General features: G+C 39.7%; 1 protein-coding gene across 4 annotated transcripts in view; it reads left to right on the forward strand.

Moving 5' to 3' along the window:
• Nucleotides 1-19,238, forward strand: part of LOC127448552 (A-kinase anchor protein 11-like) — a 31,901-nt gene extending 12,663 nt beyond the window's left edge. For 2 of the 4 annotated variants that reach the window (XM_051711181.1, XM_051711183.1), the window contains 6 exons: nt 993-5,184; nt 5,344-5,499; nt 9,732-9,818; nt 10,740-10,786; nt 12,581-12,762; nt 16,258-19,238. In XM_051711181.1, the coding sequence (XP_051567141.1) occupies nt 993-5,184; nt 5,344-5,499; nt 9,732-9,818; nt 10,740-10,786; nt 12,581-12,762; nt 16,258-16,425 (4,832 nt within the window). In that variant the 3' untranslated portion in view covers nt 16,426-19,238. The remainder of the gene's footprint in view (nt 1-992; nt 5,185-5,343; nt 5,500-9,731; nt 9,819-10,739; nt 10,787-12,580; nt 12,763-16,257) is intronic. The other 2 variants (XM_051711182.1, XM_051711184.1) reach the window with 2 other exon arrangements.
• The last annotated feature ends 6,708 nt before the right edge of the window (nt 19,239-25,946 follow it).

Here is a 25,946-nt window from a genome sequence, read left to right on the forward strand (position 1 = left end):
AGATTCATCTTTAAGCATTAGATGTTTTGTATTGATTATTTCTGAATTGATTATGTAATTGGCTTGATACATATTTACCTGACTAATAAATTGTTAAACTTGATTCTATTCTGACTTATTCTGAAATTATTGGCTTTAGTAGATCACGTTAAATTCCTGTTGCCGTAAATCTGTGCTCAGGTTTAATACATGTAATAGACTGTAAAGGCTAAATAAATTACTATCTTGCACAATGTAATATTGATCGACTTGTCCAGATAGCACTAGTCATGACCCCTGTTTAATGCTAATATTATTCTAGTCAAGTGTAATAGGAAACTATAGAACTAAACAAAACTACTATTTGGGTAATGGTAAATTGGTCGGCCTTATCCAACTAGTATTAGTTGTTTACCTCTGTCTAGAGATAATATTACATTAATTAAGTGTATACAGATCTGTAGAACTAAGCAAAACTACTAATTAGAAATAGATAAGCTGCGGTAGTAATCATTATTTTTAGTATTAGTATTATTTTACCTCTGGCTAAAGATCAAACTGATAAGTTTGTGACTGTGGGGTCCATGTACATGGATGGCATGAGACCCTAAGCGACGGGATTGCGAATGAATGAGTGCAATTTAGAAGTATAGAATTAACTAGAATAATCAAGTATCCAAATTTGATCTCAATTGATGATCAATAATAACTGGAATCTTAAACTAAATTCGAGGTCTAATTGGAGTCAGATAAAATTATTAATGGAGTCAGATTCAGTCTTAACTTAAACAAACTAGTTTAAGACACAAAACCACGTGCGCCAAAAAAGACGAACACGCAGATACCTTCACCACTTAACTGGATTCCGCCATTGGCATTTTTACAATAGTGACCAAATTAGTTACCGTAAAAGCTTTATGAGAAAAAGTTCTGAACATTAACAAATGCTAGTTCTGCTTTTATCTCCATCTTAATTTCAAAACCAATTCAGCTCATATAAAATGTTTTTGCAGGTGCCCATAGTCAGCGGAACCTTAGAGATGTGGCTTCCCAGACGGCCCCCTCTCACTTAAAAGACTTCCCAGGATCTCACATCATAATAAGTTCCATACCCAAAAAATCAGTGTGCAAGGAAAAGGCCACTGCAGAAGTGGCGGAATCTGTCCTGAAGTCAACCGTATGGCCTGAGGATTCAGAGACATCGTACAAACCTGGTAGTCCACCAAAGGGACGTGCTACCTCCACAACCCCCACAGAGTCAGATGACTCCGACTGCTCCAGTCCCAGCCCTATTATATTTCTGGATGAAGTTGGGTATCAGAAAAGTCTTAAAGCAAAACTTGACTTTCCCAAGATTCCTGTTCTAAAGGATGGCGTGGAAGACTCTGACTCAGAAGTCAGTGAATTTTTTGACAGCTTTGATCAGTTTGATGAGCTCAACCAGACTTTTGATTCCAACATCATGGTCCATAAAGAACAGCCCCTCCCTGGTCAAGCTGAGAAGAAGCATATTGACAACTCAGGATGTAAATTTGTGTCGAGAGGGTGCTCAACCACAGCAATGAATCCTCACAAGTTTGATCATAGAACTCTCCCAGCCAATGTCAAGAAACCGACTCCACTCAAGCCAAGATCACCATACAGTATTCACTCCGATGCACCAGATTCCCCACGACCAGCACGAACTCCCTGTGAGGAAAGTGGGCCACTCTTCAGTCCAGTTAGTTCATCAGCATTTAGCCCCCTGGGAGAAGGAGGGTCCTTGGTGTATTTTTGGAAAGCTGATGGTGATAGCTCAGAATTACGTAAACCACAGGACCTTTGCTCGCTGTACAAAACTTACTCTGACTTTGCCAATAACCTGTCAAGAGAAATCGTTGGATCTGTGTGTGGGTACTCTTCCCCTGTTGATTTTAACATTAATAAGAACCTGAGCTGTGTATGTCACAAAGAGTTCAAAAACACTAATGGGCATCTGATGAAGCTGTCAGACATTCAAGAGACAGTCACAATCAACAAATCACAGTCTCTGAAGGACGGGATTCAGAAGTTTGCCACAGACTTGGTCGAAATGAGCCTGGGAAGTGCCTTAAGGGACTTGCAAAAAGGAGTGTCCTCCTGTACCACTACACTTTGCCATCTGGCTGCAAGGCTGACTTCTTCAGTATTTCAAATGGCCTTTCATGAGATAGGCATGCGCCATGCATATGTGCTAAAAGAGCGTGCCATAAATGGACTGGCCAGTTTCCTAGTAGGGGAAGCCATATCTGGAGCCCTCAGAGAGTTTCTATTTGTGAAAAAGCAGATTTTTAACAACACTGTCACTCGATTTGCAGCAGATCTTGCTGAGGAGTTAGTGTTTGAAGGAATTATGGAGGTTTGCCAATTTTCACATCCCTCTACACCTCTCACACCAAGTGACTGGTCTATCGAACAAGAGGAGGAAGTGGTTTCTTCCTATGCTTCTGACCTTTCAGAGTCAGTTCTCCAAGAGGCTTTTATAGAGCTCTCACAAGCTGATGTGACTTTCACTACACAGGCAGCTATCAGCATGTCAGTAGATAACATATGCTATGTAAGTGCTGAAGATACTTCTCTAATTACAAAGACCTGCAGTGCCCAGACCAGCTATCCTGGATCTCAGGCTCTAGTAGAGGCTGGTAACCAAGAGCAGGATGGTTGCACAGTCAAGAAAGCCTTGTATTGTGTGTCAGGTATGGCCAGTTGTGTTCCAGTACCTGTGGCAGGCCAGGTCATATCTCATGTACAAAACTTTGAAGAACTTCAGTATAAATCCAGTATTGGTCCCACATGTCAGACCAGCCGTAAAAGAACCATTTGTTGCCAAGGGGATGCTTCAACCTCAGATACTTCTGCTGCAACTCAGTCTGAACCATTACCAGGTCCTGCAAAAAAACAGGATGCTAATGATGAGGAAATTGTTGGCAATCCATCCACTGAAAGTGATTGTAGCAAACCCTCAATTGGCAAGACTTTTCAGAACTTCTCTGGCAATATGGTGGACACCATAGTAGGTGAAGCATTCGATCTTATGCATTCTTCAACAAAAGTAAAGAAAAAAGTGGAGGATTGCGCAGACTTTCTGAGCAAAACGATAGCTGCGCATATATCCTCTCCAAGCCATGGACCGGTTAAATCACATAACAAATCAACACAGAGTTCACAAGCTCAGAGAGCTCCCTCTCACTTGGTGTCAAAGGGCACATGTGACTCAGAACTAGCCAAAAGTATACTTCCAGTCTCCAAACCCACTTCAGAAGTCCGTCCTGTCACGAGAAGGGACACACTAGAAGTGCCCAGTTTTGCAGTGTCCTCCTGTGGTGGTAGAAAGGTAGGTGTAGAGGAGCTCTTTAGCAGCAACTCTGGAATGAAATCAGTTGAAACTCCAAGCACTCCACCCTCAAGCCCTCAGCAGCCATCAGACGAGCACAGTGAGAAACGGATCAAACATTTCTCCAAAAAGCTCAAAGGTAAACTTGCAAAAGAATTCTCTCCTGCAACCCCTCCACCCACCCCTTATTACCCACCTGCCACCGACTCCAATGAAGCAGGTTCAGTTTCAGACAAAGTAGATTTTGTGATAAAGCTCATTAGGTCTCTTTCTGAAGAAGCTGGTAGCAATGAAGATGATGAGGATGACCGGGAAGATGGCCCTCATTCCAGAAACTCCCAGGTGAAGCTGAGCCCTTATGTAAGGAACAGAGTGATTGAGAGGGGTGCGCTCCATTATGCTGAGCGTTTAGCGTGCCACATTGTTTCCATGGCAACTGAGATGGACACACTAAGTTTTGGAGAGGTAAAAAATCCTGTTGGCGATGAAAGCAAAGGCAGCATTGCCTTGCATAGCGCACAGTTTTCAGAGCAGACGTTGAATTCTTTGTGGACGTACGCTGGTGAAGTAGCTGGAGAAGTCATCAATGATGTAAAGAGGATGATGAGCTCAACCCACTGTCATCACAAAACAATAAAAGGAGGATCTGCAAGCTTTGTGGACAAGTGTCAGGGTGGAGATTACAAAGACTCCCTTCTGGGAAGCTTGGCTCATCAATGGTCTGGTGATGTCCAAGCATCAGTCCATAACTCTCAGAGTGGCGGTTCCAGTGGGATGTCATCAGAGTATCCAAGCTGTGAAAGTGTCACTGATGAATATGCAGGACACATTATTAAGGTCCTGAAGAAAGAGGGAGGCAACCGAGAGCTTATACTGGATCAGTATGCCACTCGTTTGGCGTATCGATCGATTAAATCAGGCCTGGCTCATGCAGCACGAAAAATAAAGCAGAGATCCCCATTGAGGCTTCACTCCTCTAGGCGTCTACACAATGATCGCAGCAACGAGGCTTCTCAAATTCCCATATCTAAGTCTTCAGTACTTACTCATGGAAAAGATGGATCCTCTTGTGATTCCCTGCCATGTGCTTGTCAAGATGGTCAAGACATGAGCAGTAATGAATATGTAGAACTTGTGAACTTCGCAGAGTCACTGGCCTACAACATCACATGTGACGTTACACGAAAGCTTCGAATGTCATCAGTTAGACTGCCAAAATCTCTCACTGATTCTTGCCTCTACAGGAAATCCAACGTAGGGGACTTACCAGAAAATGTAATAAAAAGCAAATTTTCATGCTCTCTTTTACCTAACACAGAGACTAACAGGCTGTATCATAGCACTGGCAGCCTGAATGACAGCAAATGCAACAACGGTGTCATGCAAGTGATTGAACATTATGCCAGGAAAATTGTCGATGACACTTTGGAAATGACACTGGGCCCGGGATTTTTTCAGGCTGCCGGGGACAGGAGGGCACAAGAACTGAATTCTTTCACAGATAAGCTGGCAGAGGCTTATGAAGCCTGCCGATACTGCCATGGTCGAGATTGCCTGTTTTGCAGTAGAGAAGGTCGTCGCAGTTTCCAGGGACTGAAAAAAAGGAGGCAACAGGATTCTGATGCAGTGACCAGGCTGGAAATTCCTAGAATTCACATTGATTTGGATAAGAGATCTGCTTTTGCTGAGGAAATGGTGTCCAGTGCAATTGAGAAAGCAAAAAATGAACTGAGCTGCTCCAGCCTGAATGCAGACAGTGGGATTGGTCATGATGGCGTAAGCTTTGCAGAAAGCCTCACCACAGAGATTATGACATCTGCATTATCCAACATCTGCCAAATGGTCAACCTTGGGTAAAATGACACATCTTTCACATATAAATTTAATTATTTGGCTCTGTGGTAAAATTGCTCATCAATTACTCAAGAAAATTGAATTTCCTGGATTTTGAAACTTTTTTTTTTTTTGTCAGTGGCTTGATTGGTCATGATTGGCTACTTTCTATATTTCAGTACTCCTAGGAGAGAGGGTATCAATGTGACAGAATCAACTGAGAGTCAGCAGCTCAGTTTGAGTGTTGGGGATGACAGTCTTGGTAGCTGGTCCAATTTGAGCTTTGAAGAAGACCACCCAGATGAGAGCAGCAGCTTTCACCATCTAAGTGACAGGTGAACAGGTCCCACCACAAGATATACACAAGCTGTAGAATTTGAGCAGTTATTTTAAAATTTTTGTGAAAGCATTACTGGTTGACTAATATACCACACTCCCATTCAGAACACTCTACTTTCTTTCTACTGCACCTTTCACAAGCATGTGGCTCTAACCATTGTGAAAAAGGGAAAATTACAAAGGATTGACTGCATTTCCAATGGTTTTACCTTTGCAAACCCTCAAAGCAATATGGAGAGTTTGTTTTTCAATAAAGTGGTAAAACTGAGTCAGTGTCAAATATCAGACATTTTATAAGTTTGTTTTCAAAGTGTTTTTGTCCATTTTTTGAACATTTGCAGGTGTGTTTGTTTTTCAACTGAGATATCTGGTCTGAATTCTCATGTTTGGTCTAAGTTTTATCAGTTAAGATTCTTGATTCGGGAAGCCTATGACTCATTGCTAAAGAAATACATATATATATATATACATACACACTGCTGACACTGGCAATGACGAAGATGTGAAGAACCCAAGTGCAATTTTATTGACAAACATGAGATCCAAAAAAAAAAACCTAATTACAAATGTGAAACATAAACATGACTTAAAACTTGACATAAACATGGCTTGACATGACACACTATTACCAAACATCTACAATACTTGACAAAGGACAATGGAAAACATGAGGGCTTAAATACTTGGACATGGGAGAACATAACTAATGAACAAACAGAACTCTAAACAAGATAATCAAACAATAAACCAATGAAAACAAGACACATGAACATGGAGGGAAAACAGGACATCACATGACTAGGGAACACACGACATGAAACAGGAACTAAACTTTTCAAAATAAAAGACATGAACTACATGAACACACACATTAAACGTTACATAGGGACTCTTACCCTCGTTTAGTTGTACATCTGGGCCTTCCACATCTCCTTCAGTCCTTGTTAGAGCCAGTTGTCCTTTGTCTTTGAAGACTGTAGTGTACACCTTTGTATGAAATCTTCAGTTTTTTTGGGGCAATTTCAAGCATTGTATAGCCTTCATTCCTCAAAACAATGATTGACTGACGAGTTTTTAGAGAAAGTTGTTTCTTTTTTGTCATTTTTGATCTAATATTGACCTTAAGACATGCCAGACTATTGCATACTGTGGCAACTCAAAAACAAACACAAAGACAATGTTAAGCTTAATTTAATGAACCAAATAGCTTTCAACTGTGTTTGATATAATGGCAAGTGATTTTCTAGTACCAAATTAGCAATTTAGCATGATTACTCAAGGATAAGGTGTTGGAGTGATGGCTGCTGGAAATGGGACCTGTCTAGATTTGATCAAAAATGACTTTTTTCAAATAGTGATGGTGCTGTTTTTTACATCACTAATGTCCAGACTATACTTTCTGATCAGTTGAATGCCACTTATTTTTGAAAGTAACAATTTCCTTCCGAAACAGCAAAATCTGTACATTATTCCAAACTTTTGGCTACCAGTGTGTACACATATATATTTGTACAAAAACTGTTTAATGGTTTCTTTGAAGTCAAAGATTCCGATTATATCACCATTGTCCAAATTTGCTGTGGAATACCTAGGGCGGTTTCCAAACAGGCATTTAGGGGTATTGCTTTTCGCCCTTAATAAAATATAGCTGTCTTTGGCTTCAAAAGATGACAACTGACTTGTACGGTCTTGTCTTTCAAAGGCAGGCATTGTTTTGGATTATTTTTGGCTCTTATGTCTTAATGGGACCAAATTTGATCAACATACTAATATATCCAGTATGAGCAACCATTGTTTTTGACAGCCAAAGATACCATGAAGGTATCACAAAATTTATGAAAGTTGTGGTTGTCGGCTTGAGGCAGTGTTTCTAGTGTAACCAATTCCTCAATAGATCACTGTGTACTCCAAAAGTCCTCATTGTTTCTGAAAACAGATGTCTTTAAAAAAGACAAAAAAAAACTCCATAGACAGTTTTAGATGGATTTGTAGCAGAAGTGAGTTTTTATGCCCCCAAATGCTGTATTGATCAGGTATGTTTTCATTCGACATAGTAGACTTCTCATAAGGGCTGGATGATATACAGGTGCATCTCAATAAATTAGAATGTCGTGGAAAAGTTCATTTATTTCAGTAATTCAACTCAAATTGTGGAACTCGTGTATTAAATAAATTCAATGCACACAGACTGAAGTAGTTTAAGTCTTTGGTTCTTTTAATTGTGATGATTTTGGCTCACATTTAACTAAAACCCACCAATTCACTGTCTCAAAAAATTAGAATACATCATAAGACCAATTAAAAAAACATTTTTAGTGAATTGTTGGCCTTCTGGAAAGTATGTTAATTTACTGTATATGTACTCAATACTTGGTAGGGGCTCCTTTTGCTTTAATTACTGCCTCAATTCGGCATGGCATGGATGTGATCAGTTTGTGGCACTGCTGAGGTGGTATGGAAGCCCAGGTTTCTTTGACAGTGGACTTCAGCTCATCTGCATTTTTTGGTCTCTTGTTTCTCATTTTCCTCTTGACAATACCCCATAGATTCTCTATGGGGTTCAGGTCTGGTGAGTTTGCTGGCCAGTCAAGCACACCAACACCATGGTCATTTAACCAACTTTTGGTGCTTTTGGCAGTGTGGGCAGGTGCCAAATCCTGCTGGAAAATGAAATCAGCATCTTTAAAAAGCTGGTCAGCAGAAGGAAGCATGAAGTGCTCTAAAATTTCTTGGTAAACGGGTGCAGTGACTTTGGTTTTCAAAAAACACAATGGACCAACACCAGCAGATGACATTGCACCCCAAATCATCACAGACTGTGGAAACTTAACAGTGGACTTCAAGCAACTTGGGCTATGAGCTTCTCCACCCTTCCTCCAGACTCTAGGACCTTTGTTTCCAAATGAAATACAAAACTTGCTCTCATCTGAAAAGAGGACTTTGGAACACTGGGCAACAGTCCAGTTCTTCTTCTCCTTAGCCCAGGTAAGACGCCTCTGACGTTGTCTGTGGTTCAGGAGTGGCTTAACAAGAGGAATACGACAACTGTAGCCAAATTCCTTGACATGTCTGTGTGTGGTGGCTCTTGATGCCTTGACCCCAACCTCAGTCCATTCCTTGTGAAGTTCACCCAAATTCTTGAATCGATTTTGCTGGACAATCATAAGGCTACGGTTCTCTTGGTTGGTTGTGCATCTTTTTCTTCCACACTTTTTCCTTCTACTCAACTTTCTGTTAACATGCTTGGATACAGCACTCTGTGAACAGCCAGCTTCTTTGGCAATAAATATTTGTGGCTTACCCTCCTTGTGAAGGGTGTCAATGATTGTCTTCTGGACAACTGTCAAATCAGCAGTCTTCCCCATGATTGTGTAGCCTAGTGAACCAAACTGAGAGACCATTTTGAAGGCTCAGGAAACCTTTGCAGGTGTTTTGAGTTGATTATCTGATTGGCATGTCACCATATTCTAATTTTTTGAGATAGTGAATTGGTGGGTTTTTGTTAAATGTGAGCCAAAATCATCACAATTAAAAGAACCAAAGACTTAAACTACTTCAGTCTGTGTGCATTGAATTTATTTAATACACGAGTTTCACAATTTGAGTTGAATTACTGAAATAAATGAACTTTTCCACGACATTCTAATTTATTGAGATGCACCTGTATATTGAATATTCACAATATATTTGCAAGAATTTTGCAGGCCATATACAGTACATGGAGAATATTGCAATGATTTTAATGGACTTTATTTGGTCATTAAGACTACTTTTGGTATCCTTTGATGACTCACAACTTGTGAGGATCAGAGTGTAAAGACATGTTTTAATGGCATCTCTGTTTAAACAGCAGTATAAAAGCACTCTTTGAGGTAAATTCGATTCAAGTTAGTTCAAATTTCTCATTTAAGTGAATCTATTCAAAATTCTGATCCAGACTCTGATTGTTTGCATGTGCTATGGCTGTTCGGTTGGAATGATGGTTTCTCTGATTTAAAAAAAGAACCATTTCAGGAAAAACACTTATCAAGACAAACATCAAGACATATTGAATATCATCAAAATATATTATCTATATTCACTAGCTCTACCTATCATGTACCCCTAGTAAGTATTACCTTTAAGTATTTCCTCCTGGTAGGTATACTAGATGATATGACAGCCACAGATGCCACTAGATGACAGTGAAATTATATTGTAGTGTGTCGTCCTCTCTTCTCTCCCCCAGCAGTAATGGAAACAGCAGTAGCTGGAGCAGTCTGGGTTTAGAAGGCGAGGTTTATGAAGAACATTTGTCCTTCTCTCCATCAGACAGGTTGGTCTATGGAAGAAGGCATAGCATAGACAGCGTTGGCTTGCTCTGCTTGCGACTGCATGTTGTCATGTAACTTTTTATCAGCAAGTGCTGAAAATATGTCTTTGTGAATATGTCAGATTTTACCTTTTAGACACCACCATTTAACAAATGCCTCTGTGTTGTTCTTCATTTTGTAGTTGATATTATATAGGATTAGTCAATTGAATCTTTGTGTATATGTTGGTAGAATTGTAGGTGTAGGAAGTGTGTGTGTGCGTGGAGGGGGTGGGTGTGGGGGGTCATTCACTTCACAAGTGTTTTGTGATGTTTTTACTAGAGAATGAACTATCTATCCTTGCCGCATACTCCCTGCTTGAGTGAATCAAAGATGTCCCTGCCCCTAATTTTCATATGAACTCTTGTCCACATGAATCATGTACATTTGAGTACAACATGACTCACTCTTTACATTGTCAACAGAGATCACTTTATAATTCATCACATCAGACACTGGAAAATTATGTCTGAGGAAATTACAATGGGATTGTTTAAAAACAGGAGTGATAATTGCATCTGTTGCCCTTGTCTATGTCAGCATTCTCTGGATTTAATACTAAAAACAAATATAGATTATAGATAAATTATAGTTTACCTCTTAGCACTGTGTCCATTAAAATCCATTTTTTAGTCAAAGCCATCAAGAAAAGGCAAAATTATCCATTAAAATGGAGTCAAATCAATCATTTAATTATTTTTCAACTCCACAAGTTTTTCATATCTAGCTGAAATATGATTGTGGATTAGGTTCATATGAGAAATGGGAATGTTGGGAGCTGTTGCACTCATTCATGTGGCCCCTTTTGCTTGTGGTTTGTAGTACATTTCCCTTTAGTCTGGCAGTAGCATTCTCTTACAGCTGTAATATTTTTCACCCTACAGCGACTACACTGAAGAGAAGGAAGCAGAGACCAAGGACGATTCGGGTGGTAAATAGCAAGCACAAAACACAAATTCTGTATTCGGATGATTCCTGATTGATCCACAAAATATATATAATTAGAATTCAAATTCATTATTAATTTTGGTAATTGAAAAGCATGCGTGGGACAAAACACAGATTGCATGTGGGGCACATCTGCAATGGCATAGAAAACCACGAAAAGTTGCACTTACACTGTGCAAACAAACATACACGGGAGCCTTCAGAATAATTCAAGAGCCATCAAGAACAAAAAGGCGGATCTTTATTAAACAACATCTTAAAGAAAACAGCCAAACAACTCTATATTTAAGGGAAATATGTATTTACCAAACCTGAAATTTATGTGACCATGGCAACATTTTTGCAACCCAAAATTAAGTGCTGTATTACGCATTTTGGTGCAGTTTCCTAGTGAAATGTCCAGCGGGGGATGCCAAAAGCAAGTGAAATTATGTTGTAATTAGACGGGGTTTGTAAGGTGAATTTTAGATGGATGTTTTAATGAGTAAAACATACCTCCCTAACCTAAAACTTTAGCCTAAACCTAACCAATAGTGTCCTAAATGATACATGAGGGGTGAAAAAACAGACATCTTTACCTTTACCACTACCTAAACCTAACCGAATGTTTTTTAAAGCAAATTTGACATGAAAAGCACATTTTATGTAGCAACCACGTAATTTAATGTCACTTCTAAGACACTTTTGTCTCAAGTGTCAGTTTGCGTGCATTACTGGTCTGGAACCGCAGTCTTTCAGGTTCAAAGTCCAAAACTCTTATCAGGTGAGATACCGTGGAAGCTAATCACATTGGAATAAGTGAATATAGGTGGGTCTCTAAAACAAGCTTCAAATGATGCATTATAGTAAAAGTGTGTTGATATCATAATATAGCAGTGTGAGTAATAGTGTGAAAAATAAGTGTTTATAAAGTCATAATCAGCTATTGTACTCGTGATTTGTCTGACACCTCTAGCGATAATTTCACCAAAAAACTGCAGCAAAACATAGAGAGCGGCACATAAAAGGCAGTTGCAAAAATGTACATTCATTCTATGAGACTAGGTTGGTATTTACATGCAGTAGGAATCACAATTGCGATACACAGTCTATCACATGCTCAAAAGTTGATCATTCTCGTATGCAGCCAGAAAACAAGATGCCCTGATTTGACATTTCATTTACATGTAACAAAAGCCCCAGAGCTGCCTCAGATACTTGTTTATGAGACATGCTTTTTTCTATTTCTGTTGGCAGGTCAGACATAAAGTTCTTTAGTTTGGCTTTTATATGGGGTCTTTACACAGAATTTGACAACATGCCCCTCTGCTAACTGCTGCTAAAAAACCAAGATGGATTTAGAATTGTTTTTGAATGAGATTGTGACGCCCTGAGTCCATATCAAGTCAAATCGTTAGGTGCCTAAAGATTCCCATCCCTCGTTTGTATTCTGTGGTCTGTTGTTCTAACCTCTACTGGTACTAAATCCTGAACTGTAGACTAAAATCCACCCTTATATTTGTACTGCCACTCATGTCAAGTGGTCTTACTTGGCTGAGCACCATTGGCACGCAGTCATCAAAGCCACATTGCTATTTATTGACGTCCCTGAGTCCCCTGACTGTCAGAGCGGCTCCGTGTGGGTCAACAGATGAGCTCCGGCTCAGTTCTATGTCTGGCCTGGTTTACAGAGTGAGCGTGGGAAACTGCTTTGCTGAAGTAGGCTATTTGCTGTGATAGTGGTGTTTGTGGTTTGTGTGTATGTATGGATTAAATTGTGTGTATTTTCTCCATGCAGGAGCAGTGCGAGTGGAGAGGGAACATGGGCAGGCAGAAAGAGCTCTGCTGGTGGTCAGTACAGATGTGAACGGCCGGACTCTGGACCCCCAGCTGACAGCAGTGCTCCAGTGGATAGCCGCCTCTATTGCTGATCTGCCTTTAATGCAGCTGAGCCATTACTCTGCTCAAGAGCTCCAGCAGGTCAGACTTTTTTCACATTGTGTGTTACCATTATAATAATTCACTCTTGGGTAATTCTTTCATAAGGGGAACGTTTCTATCCTCTAAAAATCATAATTTATATATAATACATAATATTTCATTTTTAATAGGTGGATTATAATAGCATTAAACCTTTAATTGTGTCTCTTCAATAACTTTTTCCTACAGTATTTTTTGTGTGTTAAAAGTTTGTGTGTTTAAATGTGAAATTTACAAGAATTTCACCATTTTGGGCTTGTTCCCTTGCCAGACTTTTTAACATCCGCTTTATAATAAATTTATTAAATATCTACTTGCCATTTGTTCCTAATAATAAAATACAAATATTTGTTCATATATATATATATATATTTCACACACACACACACACCCACACACACACACAGTTTGCATACCTGGCAGAAATTGTGAATTTTGGCATTGATTTTGAAAATATGACAAATCATGCAAATAAACTGTCTTTTATATAAGGATCATATGAAGCCATTTATTGTCGCATAGTTGTTTGTCTCCTTTTTAAATCATAATGATAACAGAAATCACCCAAATGGCTTGAATGTTTGGCCTTGTTACAGACACACACAATTAAAGGTTAATTTCCCACACCTGTGGCTTTTTAAATTGCGATTAGTGTCTTTGTATAAATATTCAATGAGTTTGTTAGCTCTCACGTGGATGCACTGAGTAGGCTAGATACTGAGCCATGGGGAGCAGAAAAGAACTGTCAAAAGACCTGCGTAACAAGGTAATGGAACTTTATAAAGATGGAAAAGGATATAAAAAGATATCCAAAGACTTGAAAATGCCAGTCAGTACTGTCCTGTCACTTATTAAGAAGTGGAAAATTTGGGGATCTCTTGATACCAAGCCAAGGTCAGGTAGACCAAGAAAGATTTCAGCCACAACTGCCAGAAGAATTGTTCGGGATACAAAGAAAAACCCACAGGTAACGTCAGGAGAAAAACAGGCTGCTCTGGAAAAAGACGGTGTGGTTGTTTCAAGGAGCACAATACGATGATACTTGAACAAAAATGAGCTGCATGGTCAAGTTGCCAGAAAGAAGCCTTTACTGCGCCAATGCCACAAAAAAGCCCAGTTACAATATGCCCGACAACACCTTGACACGCCTCACAGCTTCTGGCACACTGTAATTTGGAGTGATGAGACCAAAACAGAGCTTTATGTTCACAACTATATGTTTGGAGAGGGGTCAACAAGGCCTATAGTGAAAAGAATACCACCCCCACTGTGAAGCATGGTGGTGGCTCACTGATGTTTTGGGGGTGTTTGAGCTCTAAAGGCACAGGGAATCTTGTGAAAATTTATGGCAAGATGAATGCAGCATGTTATCAGAAAATGCTGGCAGACAGTTTGCATTCTTCTGCACGAAAGCTGCGCATGGGACGCTCTTGGACTTTCCAGCATGACAATGACCCTAACACAAGGCCAAGTTGACCCTCCAGTGGTTACAGTAGAAAAAGGTGAAGGTTCTGGAGTGGCCATCACAGTCTCCGGACTGGTTCATGCAAGACGACCAAAGACTTTGCATGACCTGGAGGTATTTTGCCAAGACGAATGGGCAGCTATACCACCTGCAAGAATTTGGGGCCTCATAGACAACTATTACAAATGACTGCACGCTGTCATTGATGCTAAAGGGTTGCCACGTTTTGTTTTATGATTGTGCCATCCTGTTATAACTTACAGTTGAATATAAATCTCATAAGAAATAAAAGAAATGTGTTTTGCCTGCTCACTCATGTTTTCTTTAAAAATGGTACATATATTACCAAATCTCCAAGGATATGCAAACTTTTGAGCACAACTGTACACATATATATATATATATATATATATATATAAAACATGTAAAAAAAAAAAAATTAACTTCCTGAAATGTCACGCTTGGGCAGCTCAGTGGTTATCACTGTCACCTCACAGAAAGAAGGTTCCGGGATCAGACATGGCGGCATTTCTGAGGAGTTTGCATGTTCTCCCTGTGTTTGCTTGGGTTTCCTCCAGGTATATGTACATTCCGGTTTCACCCACATTCCAAAGACATACAGTTCAGGTAAATTGGCGACTCTAAATTGCCCGTAGGTGTGAATGTGTATGTCTGTGTGTGCTGCCCTGTGATGGACTGGTCACCTGTCCAGGTTGTTCCCCTGCCTTCGACCCAGAGACAGCTGGAATAGGCTCCAGCACTACCCCGCGATCCTGCTTAGGAAAAGCGACTTATAAAATGAATGAATGAAACGTCACGCAACAGGAGAAAGGTGTTCCGAGTTGTTCCTGGCAGGCTACTCTGCCTTAGAGGCTTCTATTAGGGTGGGGGCAGGGTTAGGGCATCATCTGCCTGCCAGGAACAAACCCAGGCACTTTTGTACAATGGGCGAAACTTCACTAATGTTTTTCCCCACTTTCCCCCAACATTGGCATATATACATTTTCAGGAGGTACACGCTCGACTCAACTGCACATCCTCACACAAATGCTGATTGTGTGGAGCAGTGCACGCTTATTCATTGTGCACGACGCATGTCCTGGGCATAATAAACACGGGAGCGGATTTATTATAAGGAGAATGAAGACCTCACCCGCAAGCGGGCGAGTGATATGGGCAAGCTGCCATATATCTTCGCATTGCAAGAAAGCGCTCACTGACTTTCATCTGAACCAGTTTTAAAAGCGAAACCGCCAGAGGGAGACCCAGCGTATGTGCGGTAGTGACTGAAGTACGTGGCCGTTCAGCAAGCTGCAGCCAGAGAAAATAATTGTTTTGATATTTTAAACTTCAGCAAATTAAACTTCAGCATTCAATACGTTTTATATCTTTATATATAGTGTCTAATAATGAATTGGCAATGTACACTTAAGTTTCTCTTGCCAATAAATTTTGATATGAATTGAATCTGCCCATTTGATCCTATTATTTAAAAAGTCCACTGTGAAATGGCAGAAGATTTTGCTTTTAACTACAGCATGTCCAAAGATTTTATGGCATGTACTGTATACATATATTTGTATCAAAGATTATTACCTGTAAAAAATGTGTCTAATTAACTCTATCTGCAAAAAGCAAACAAAACAAAAAAATCAGTACATTTTATCATGTATATATTTAAATAATTAAAATAAATTATGTCTAACCAGTTTCTTGCAAGTTCTTTGAGACAAAGTATATATTTATATTATTTATAAATATATTTATGATGACTTTTAATGTTTGTTGTAATGTATCTTGGTACCATAATTTAATCGTGATTAATCGTAATAAATCGCAGAGAAATGTGCGATTTAATTAGTTAAAAAAAATGTATTGATTCACAGCCCTATTATATATTGAATATTGCCAAAAATCTGAAAAATGTACATTTTTGTAGCTATATTTGCCCAGGACTATTAGTATCTATCATGGTGTTTCAGATTCAAATGTGTAGCTTCATTTTATGTCTGTTTTTCCTCTGTCTCCAGCTGCCAGCCATGGCTCAAAGGCTGAGGGAGAGAGAGTTCAGGGTCGGGGAGCTCCTGCAGGCTCTGCTGAGATACTTTGAAGAATGCCACAATGAAGAAGACCCTGAGACAGGAGACGTGCGGCACAGCCACAAGAGCCTGTTCCAGTGGCTTCTAGAACAGGCATAAATCACAATCACACACTGCTGTCATCTGTCAGCCATTAAAACGATGAAGTTTCCAGTCACTTTTACAGTGATCTGCATTGTATCTGCCAAACATACAGGCATCGCCAGTGGAATGTGTTTATGTGTTGTGTATTGCTTATGCACCCGTGGCCACCCAGGGGGCACCACACAAACAACTGAAGTAATCTAAGAGCCGTTTGTTCAAGTGTGTGTGTTGCATGCCATGACCAAAAGTACTTTTTGCTTGCTTTCACCTCGCTTTTTTGTTGTCACGTTGTTTTCTTTGAGGTTAGACTGCATATCACTCGTTTGGTGCGCCATCGCTGATGCCTACCCATGTGTTTTGCTGCCACACCCTGCCATAGTTTTCCTACACAAAAGACGGATGAGTAGTTGTTATGTTAAGGAATCCCCATTGCTGCAGGAAAGCTTATGTCACCTCCATACCTCACATTTAGGGTGATGTTTCCATTTGTTTTAGGGAACAGCCAAGCAATCCACCACTGCTCCGGGTTTCTGGTTGGTATTACATTACACATAACAAAGAGTAATTATGACAATTATTTCATTATCATATTTGCCCTGTTGAGCACATTTTTGGCAACAACACTTGGATACCAGTCATAACGATTTAAAAATATTGTTCAGTTGATTAATCTCACTGTAATTAGAGAGACACTTATCAAACGCTGCTGTTTAAAGAATCTGTCAACAAATATTAACTTTCACATTCCCCTGTTGTGAGTCACATTTTTTTCCAATCATTATTTCAGGACAATAAGGCCATAATTAGTATTAAAAAAAAAATAAAAATAAAAAATCCTGTAGCTATATACTGAATATTCTTTGGTTTAAAATCATTCTGCATACGTTGGTTCAGTAAATATGCTATTGAAATGAATTGTTTACACCAAACACTACAATTAGAGTGTACATGATCCAATGCTTGTGAATGATAAACCCTAACAAAACAATTTGTTTTGGTTACTAAAGAAGTGATGTTTGTTGCCAAGTTACTAAAAAACACAAGTATACTTTTAAAGTATACTTCTACCTTGAGAAGCTGCTAATCAAGTTACAGAACATGTAAACCTGCTTCACCAAATGAGGAAATCCCTTGTAAGCATTTAAAGTATCTAGAGAGGGGCATTTACTCTATTTTTTTCTAATTGCCTCTTGGTATTGTCCACACATTGAAGGTTAGTGTGAGGTGCATTATTAGTTACTGTATAGTGCATTACTAAATGAGGACACGTGCACTGAGTATGTCTTAACAGATCAACATCTGGTGCTGTTTAACACTACAGCAGGGACTAATCAACAGTCTCTTTCATGCTGACCCTCTGACTCACTGCCTGCCCTTTCGTAGGCACTACACGTAAATATTGCACTTTACTAAGGAATGGTTAGACAGGCCATTTCCCTATACCTTTGTCTAGACCTCAAAAACATTTTCGTTTAATTGCAGTGCTTAAATAATAGAACACTGTAGATTGCCAAAGGCTAGTAGAAATCAGGAAGTTTTGTGCTTAAAGGAGTAGTTCACCCCAAAAAGAAAATTTTCACATTATTTATTAAAGTTTTCCTTTTAAATTGTATTTTCATGATTCTGCTCCAACAGGTTACAGTCTGAGAAATGAGAAACGTTGTGGAGGCAATCAAAGATGGCCATTGTTCTGTCTTGAGGATTATTTCATATTTTTGCATTGTTGCGTGCATGATGTGCTTTCAGTCCATGCTTCATGTATTTCTCTTGACATGTGCATGGATGTATTCTTCATGGTATCTTCAGTGCCGACTCATTCTCTTGTGCATGGTTTGTGTCCAGCCAACACCATATATGCTCACACTACCAGTGATTCACTACAGTGGAAAAAATGCAAGCACATTTTTGTATTTTTGCTGTTATGTAACATTGGAGCTGCCAAATATGTTTGGCTCTAGGCTTATATGGTATTGTTTACATTCTTTTGAAATATTTTACAAACAAAAAATTTGCCATACACTGTGTTGAGTTGGTAATTTTCCTATTTGTTAGTACTAGTAAATATCACCTAAACCATAATGTGGGAAAAGAATGCGAAGTTAAAGGGATCATTCTCCCAAAAATGATGATTCTGTCATCATTTACTTACCCTCATGTTGTTCCAAACCCATATGTCTTTCTATCCTATGTGGAACACAAAATGGGGCGTACCAGTTCGGAACGACATAGGGTGAGTAAATGATGACATAATTTTTCTTTTTGGGTAACCAATCCCTTTAAATATAAGAAAATGTGTACCTTGAAGCTTGGGGTGGATGATGAAATGAAAAGGAGTTAGCACAACCATGCCGTAACCATCCACGTTGCCTCATTCTGAGTGGGATTGTGCATCTGTGCTCTTGCAGTAATGGTTATCATTCATGCTGTAGATGGTCCGCCCTTGTGTACTTATTCCCCATATTTTTGTGTACATTCCTATCTTTCACAAATGATCTATTGTTATTTTGTGTTATCAAAGGCTGCTTGTATAATGCAGAGTTCATGCCATTCTGAACAGATGAATATTTTGTTACTTGTGCAGTGTTCCTTCATCCAGTATCTCATAGTGTAGTGGGCAAATGATACACACTGACTTCTCTATTTTATCCTACCCAGTTGTATAGTCTTGCCAAATAAGATATTTAATAATTTATGTAAGTATAAGTTGCAATGCTGAGTACACTATTTGTCCCTCCAGTGAAGTTGCTGAGTAGTTTACACATTAAAGCTTAATGCACTACACCTGTACACTGTAAAAAGCTGTGGGTAATAAAGCTTTTTAATTTGAATTGTGTATTGTGCTTATTTACTCTCAAAATTAAAGGCGCAGTCATACTTACCTTTCCACAGCAAAATTACAGACAAAATGCAATCATCTCAATGGGAATCTGCATGATCAAGAATTTCGCCTGATGGACATCCAGCGGAGAAGATTTTCAATACACGAATTTCAAATTTTGGTGCATGCAAATTTGCAGTGTTGACCAATAGGAAGTTGCTTAGTTTGGCAGTGACCTTAATTTGGCAGTGCTTCCGACATAGAAATAATTTTAGCGGTGAGTTTAGCAAAAAAAAAAAAAAAAAAAAAGAGGCTGCCTGGCAGGTAGTTTTTGCAGGTTTCACACTCGCTTAACATCCACCCATGCCTTTTTCGCCCATGGAATTTCGCTGTGCAAAAGTAAATGTGACCGAGCATTAAAGGGGTCATGTCATGAGGAATGACGTGAGTGAAGAGTGCATTGTACTATAAAAATGATTTTTAAGAACTCAAAACTTCATCTCTAATGGAAACAAAATCTCATTCTTTCGTGGCTTTCTGATTTCAAATGAATACGTTTGAAAAGATGACCGCCCACAATTACACATCAGCAACACCTATGGTAATTGGTGAGTGGCCCCGCCCAGTTATGGCAAAATAATATGGAGAAAGTACCATAGATACTATGATTCCAAAACGCCAAAGGAACAAATACTGTGGCCTAACCAGTTACGACGCAACAAAAAACAAGCGATACAAGCTATGTATTCCATGTAAATCTGAGTCCTGACCAGCTGCATTGAGCAACGGAACATTTTGTTGATTGCTTGGTTTTAATAGAGCACAACAGTCTGGTTCCTAAATTAAAAATCCCATAAATTTATTTTCAATGAAAACATTTCAAGACAGACCTACCTTGAGATCTGAGGTTGTTCATCGATGGTGTATTCTTCTGTGAATCTAGTGACAGGTAGGTGTCTGTTTACGTCTCTTCCAGTTGATTTATGTAGTATCTGCAAAAGGTGATTTACTGTCTTAACACACTAGTTAACAGTTGCGCTCTCACCTGTGGTAGAGCCGCAGGGGTTGGTATCTCAGTATAATAGAATCTCTGGTTAAAGTGCAACATAGCACTGCTACTCATTTCACATGCGAAGAGACTAAGGCACAGATGCAAAAAAAGACCAGGCTAATTCTAAGGGTCAGGGAGAAATTGTAAAATGGTCATAAAAACAAAATTATGAAAACTAATTACACGTTATACGTGGGCCGCAAGGGAAACAATTAATTAAAAAAAGTTTTTTTTTAATTATATTTTTTCCCCCCAGTTTAGTGTTTCACCCTGCACTGCCACTCCTTACTGTAACTAAGTCTTAAAAATATGATGTCCTCTAGAGATGCAAGAACAGATAGATGTTTGTTAGATGGCGATGAGGTTCAGACTAATTTCAGGCTTAGTAATGACACACAGACAAAAGAATGCAAAATGACAGCAAGTCTTACAATAGAGCAGATTCAAGGAAGCGCTTATTAACACCAATGAAAGAGCTCTCAGTGCTGTCATCCACTCCCAACCCTTGCATCATTAGACAAGGTGGCTCTTAGCAGTGCTGAGCCAACACAAGCAGAGACCCATTGACTTTATTATGTTGGCCTCACGTCCCAACTGGTGTGGTCTGACATCACACAGGCTTAGTCTTAGACTGGAATCCCCCTTTGGGTCTGCCATGATTCAGCTCAGGCTATGATATCACTTCCTTCCCAACCCTAACAAAACGGTTGGGTTGCTGGGTGAATCCATTGTAGAGGAGAAGCAACTCTTGCAACCATGACATATGGTGAATGATCTCCACCTACCTCATTCGAAATGCTTTCTATTATGTCTCCACAATAAAAGACTTAATGAATGTTTTTTTGATTATAAAACTGCTTAACCACAGTGGTTGGAACGCTTTCCATTTGGCTACATGCTGGCTCGCAATGATTAGCGTACAGTCCAAGGCAGTGGTCAAGCTGTCGTGATTTATCACCGAAATCCTGATGACAAGTGGGTGTAGAAAGTTTTTAAAATTAATTTCCTCCATTCTAAAACTTTCATAAAGGATATAAACACTCATAAATGTGTTTTATTTCTCTTGGCACAATACATTTCATTTAGACATAAATAAAATAGTTACCACATTAAATCTCTCAATAAGGTCACTTGGTGCAGTGGCATCTATAATCAAGCACATCATTTTTATTAGTTAAAGGTGACGTATGTAATTCTTTTGATGTTAAAATGCTTAGTGTTTCCATCTTAAGATGTAGAGACATCTGTAAGTAAGTCATTCGTAGGTTGATTCCCCCGATAAGTAGGACACTGTGGCTTTGTTATGCTATTAAACATTTGTAATTATTTAGTCAAATTTTTTTGTCAAAAAACACTTACTTTTGAATGGTCATCAGTTGGGAAGCATGCTTTTTGACCTTCATAATGATTTAGTTACGGCGTCTACCAGCAGGGGCTAAGGGGTGATGCTAGCCAACCAATTTGTTTGAGCATCCCAGCTAGCCTGAAAAACCAACATTGGCTCAATCAATAATGTGAATTTGGGGCAGGGTTATATGTTTGGCCAAACAATAGAAGAAACAGGGAGTGTTCAGGAAACTTATTTGAAAACAGCAATTATGTTTGGAATTCAGTTTGGTGATGCTAGTGGCACAGAAATTCAACACTTCACATTTAAAGGTTGGCTTTGTTCACAGAACATGGAATTTGATTTTGATTTCAGTTTTGAGAAGATTCCAACAATCACCCAATTTGTTTTTGTCTTTCAGAACATGAACTGGAAGATATTTGACCACCACACTGCCGTTGTCACCCAGCACCTTTCATGAAAGGAGAGGGTAGTCAATGGCTCAGTAGGACAGCTGTGAGCTAACACTCTATGCCCATCACTCCTGAATCTATCAGCAGTTAATTTCCATTCGTAACCGCAGGCTATTGTTTTACCTCACAGCACGGAGTATTGAGTGGCTGTATCCAGGATGTGTCAGACAACACGACGACGCACATGTCAGTGGTTTCTGTTGTGTTTGTGGGCTAAAAGAGAACTCTCGGGTGGGTGGTACATGGGCTCTCCCACAGCCCAGAGCGAGACGAGTTTGGCCCTGTTTATCATGGAATCATCCCACGGTTGGGAGAGCTTCAGCTTCAAGAAGTCTTCAAGATCCCTTATTCACTCATAGAGCAGCTGAGTCATTTCAAAATATCAGTGTTTACTGAAGCACCAAAGAGTGTTCTACATGAGAAAGTGACCTTTCAGACACAAGACAACATGTTGCTGTTGAGAGGACTAAGTGTTTCCCATATTTGAGAATGTTTTTATTATCGTGACTGAAATTAAATTAATCACTAGTGGGTGAGACGAGGCAAATTTATACATGTTGTAAAGTGTTACACACACCACTCGAATCAGAATGTCTGACATCATAATGTCGGTGTTATTGCTCGTTTTTTATCCATCTGCTTCCTGTCTCGTGATGATGTCATCCCTGACTCATGTGCGGCATCAAAAACAATCGTCTATCCCCCTCTATGACATCAACTTTCCTGTAGCCATCCTAGGCATAATCTCAAAAGACAAGTACCTCCGTATTTACATGGTAACGGTATGGCATGAATAACGAATTCGTTTGGGGGGGGTTTCTAATGAATGGGGAGTCTTTCCTAGTCCCCTTGTGTGAATCATGTCTCCAACAATTTGAGCAAATAACCACTGAGATGTTCCTACTTGCTGCAGCTGCAAGTTTTATTACCTTCACCATGGTAATACCTTGGTTAGCAGGGCAGGATCTCTTTGCCAACTGGACACTCAAGACATATTCACTTTGAGTTACAGGCGGGGAAAAAGACTGTTGGCGGCCTGAATTGGGCAGCTCTGTGGCTACTCAAATTAGGCCTTAACTAGCGGAAAGACAGGCAGGAAGCTGTTTGTGGGGAGTGAAGGAAGAGGCAGGGATGCAGTGCTAAAATGATGACATATTGCATCTGTCGTCTTGTGGATAAATGGTAGTGCATTGAGGAGTCGTGGATGCGGCTGTGCACTCACTGAGGAGCCAGTGACAATTTATCTTTGGATAATTAGAGACTGGGCAAGTCTCTAACTGGTGTTTGAGCTGTAATGGTCTACCACTACCCAATTCCACACTGTAATTACAGCTGTGCTCATATTTAGTACAACAGCATGATTGTGAGCTCTATTAAGAAGAATTAAATAAAAAATAAAAAAAGTTTTACATACAATATGGCCATGCAATCGGTAGCAAGGGACCTGTCCCACCCAAACTGTATTTTATGGGTGAAAGGTCCACAGAGTGGCGGCAAAAGCGAGTTGTACTTTTAGTTGTAAATGATGTGATACATCAACAGTAATACATATATGTGGTGATGAGGGCGTGGCCTAGCAATGTCTGTGGAGAGCAAGGCCGGGAGAGAAAGAGCGGTAAGGATTTACAACTATGGGAAATTATTTCTAACAGTTGTTTTGTGTTGCAGTGAGAGCTGGAGAGGGATAAAAGGGCAGTCCAGACCACTGGAGGGGAGAGAGAAAGACGCACGCAGCTGTGTAGATCTGTGAGTTCAATTTTTGTGCTGAAAAGCAAACCGTTTTGTGTTACACAGAAAAGCGGAAAAATAAAGACTAACATTTTACAGTTTACCCGGCCCTCGCTTCCTCCACAGAGAGAGCTAGTGATCTATCACAATATATTATTAGCCATACCACCGAACCCATAGCCCAGCCATCAGTTGAGTAGAAACATAATCTTAGAGGGAAAATTCAACCTCTGTAAACACATTGAATTAATGCAAAGATGTCTGATGGGAGATGCTGCTTGTCAGCCATTCGGCAGAATAGGGTCAATGTTAGGGTACCGGAACATGTAGTAGCAACATGTTGACTTCCAGTGTAATCATGCTGATGGTGGAATGATCTTCCCAACCCTGCTTGAAGAGCCAAGTCCCTCGCCACCTTGAAGAAATGTCAGTCTCCATGAACATTTGACATTGAATTGTTAATGCACTTTTTCAAAGCACAGCCCTTTCTAAATGGAAAACATCTATTCTTTAGCAATTCTTGAGCTATTGTTTCATCGCGTCTCAATTTCATCTCTGCAATTTTAAAATTTTGTATTGCGGCACTTCTCATTTTAGTCGCTATGGATAAAAGAGTCTGCTAAATGAGTAAATGTATATGCCCATTTATTTTCCAAAATAAGAAATCAGGTTCTCCCCAAGGTTCAATAATGTAGACTATGACCTCAGCCAGTTCTTTTAGAGTTGATAAACAGGTTCTTGTATATAATATTCCATAAAATAAGTCCCATATCAAAATGAGAGATCATGCTGGACTTAATCTCCTCCACTGCAAACAGAATGGTAAACCCAATCATAGTGCTTGCTGCCACAAGTTTTATAACAATACTTAGCAATCCTGGAGGCAATTTGAAACATTATAATCCCTTGACTGATCTTAAAACAGTAGTGTGGAGGGATTCCTCTGGCATCACACCAGTCTTTCTCCCGCAAACCATTAATTCCTGCTCAAATAATCTGCTTTCTACTCCAACTAGTGAACCTACTCATAAAGTGTAACTGAATACTTCATGAAGCCTAAATATTTTTGGCACAACATTTATTTTACAAGTAATCTTTTCAAATCAGTGCTTCGTCAAAACCACATACTCTCCCTTGTCCTTGCATAGCCAGAGTTCTGACTACCGGCATGAAGTCTGGCCCACTGTGCATTTAATTCTGGCCAAGAACCGGCCACTTAGATAGGAAGCAGCCATCTGATCGACAATTCGGCGATAAGCAATATCTTATTTGCTTGCTGCTAAATGTCTCAAACAAAGTCCTTGAATATCTTTCGAATATTTAATGCCCTAAACCAGTTGCGTAACTTGAATCTTAAGGGCAACAGTGCAAAGCACCTGTCTTCCCCCTTAGTTGCCCTCTCGGTCATTTTCAGCTTGCGGTGGTGGGGCCAATCCTCATTGGTCGTTTTCGCCTTTCATTGATGGGGTAATTCATGGAAATTGTGTAAAAGCCAGCCAATCAGATAGGACCTTTGCGTTTTCATAAAGCTAGTCCCATAGTTGTGTGCAATATGCACCAGATGGTATTTGAATGGTAATGGTTGTGCCGTCTGAGATTAGGGTGGATGTAAACATGTCTATCAGTATGTAGGATGCAATGCAATAATCTAAGTCTGCATTACCGACATGTAGAGCAGAGCTTAGTGCCGTTCTTAAGACTTCTTGTGATTTGGTGTGTAAAAGAAAGCGAGAAAGGAGAGAAGGGGAAGAGGCGGGTGTTCTTTGTGTGCTCTTGGATGACTTACCACACAGGATGTGGCGGAGAAGGAAAAGGACAACATTGCACTGTTTCATGTCTGAGTTTTGCATTCTAAAATGTCGTGGCTTTATAGTTCGGCTGGTATACAGCTTTGTCCTTGATCACAGATTAAAATGATTGATAACCGCAGCACCGTCACTTTGTTATTAAGCATTCGAACAGGCTAAAAGATAGCAATTTCCATGGGCAGAGGATTCAATCTCCCCTGTGCAGGGTTCTGTGGTAATGATAATATTACAAATCAGCTTCCTGCCTCTCCTTGAGTGTTGAAATATCATGAAGTTTATGCAAAGAAAGCGGTTGGCTTGAAACCCTTTAAGATAGCCACATGGAGTCTAC

The sequence above is a fragment of the Myxocyprinus asiaticus genome, chromosome 11 (genome assembly GCF_019703515.2).
Source record: "Myxocyprinus asiaticus isolate MX2 ecotype Aquarium Trade chromosome 11, UBuf_Myxa_2, whole genome shotgun sequence".
NCBI lineage: Eukaryota > Metazoa > Chordata > Actinopteri > Cypriniformes > Catostomidae > Myxocyprinus > Myxocyprinus asiaticus.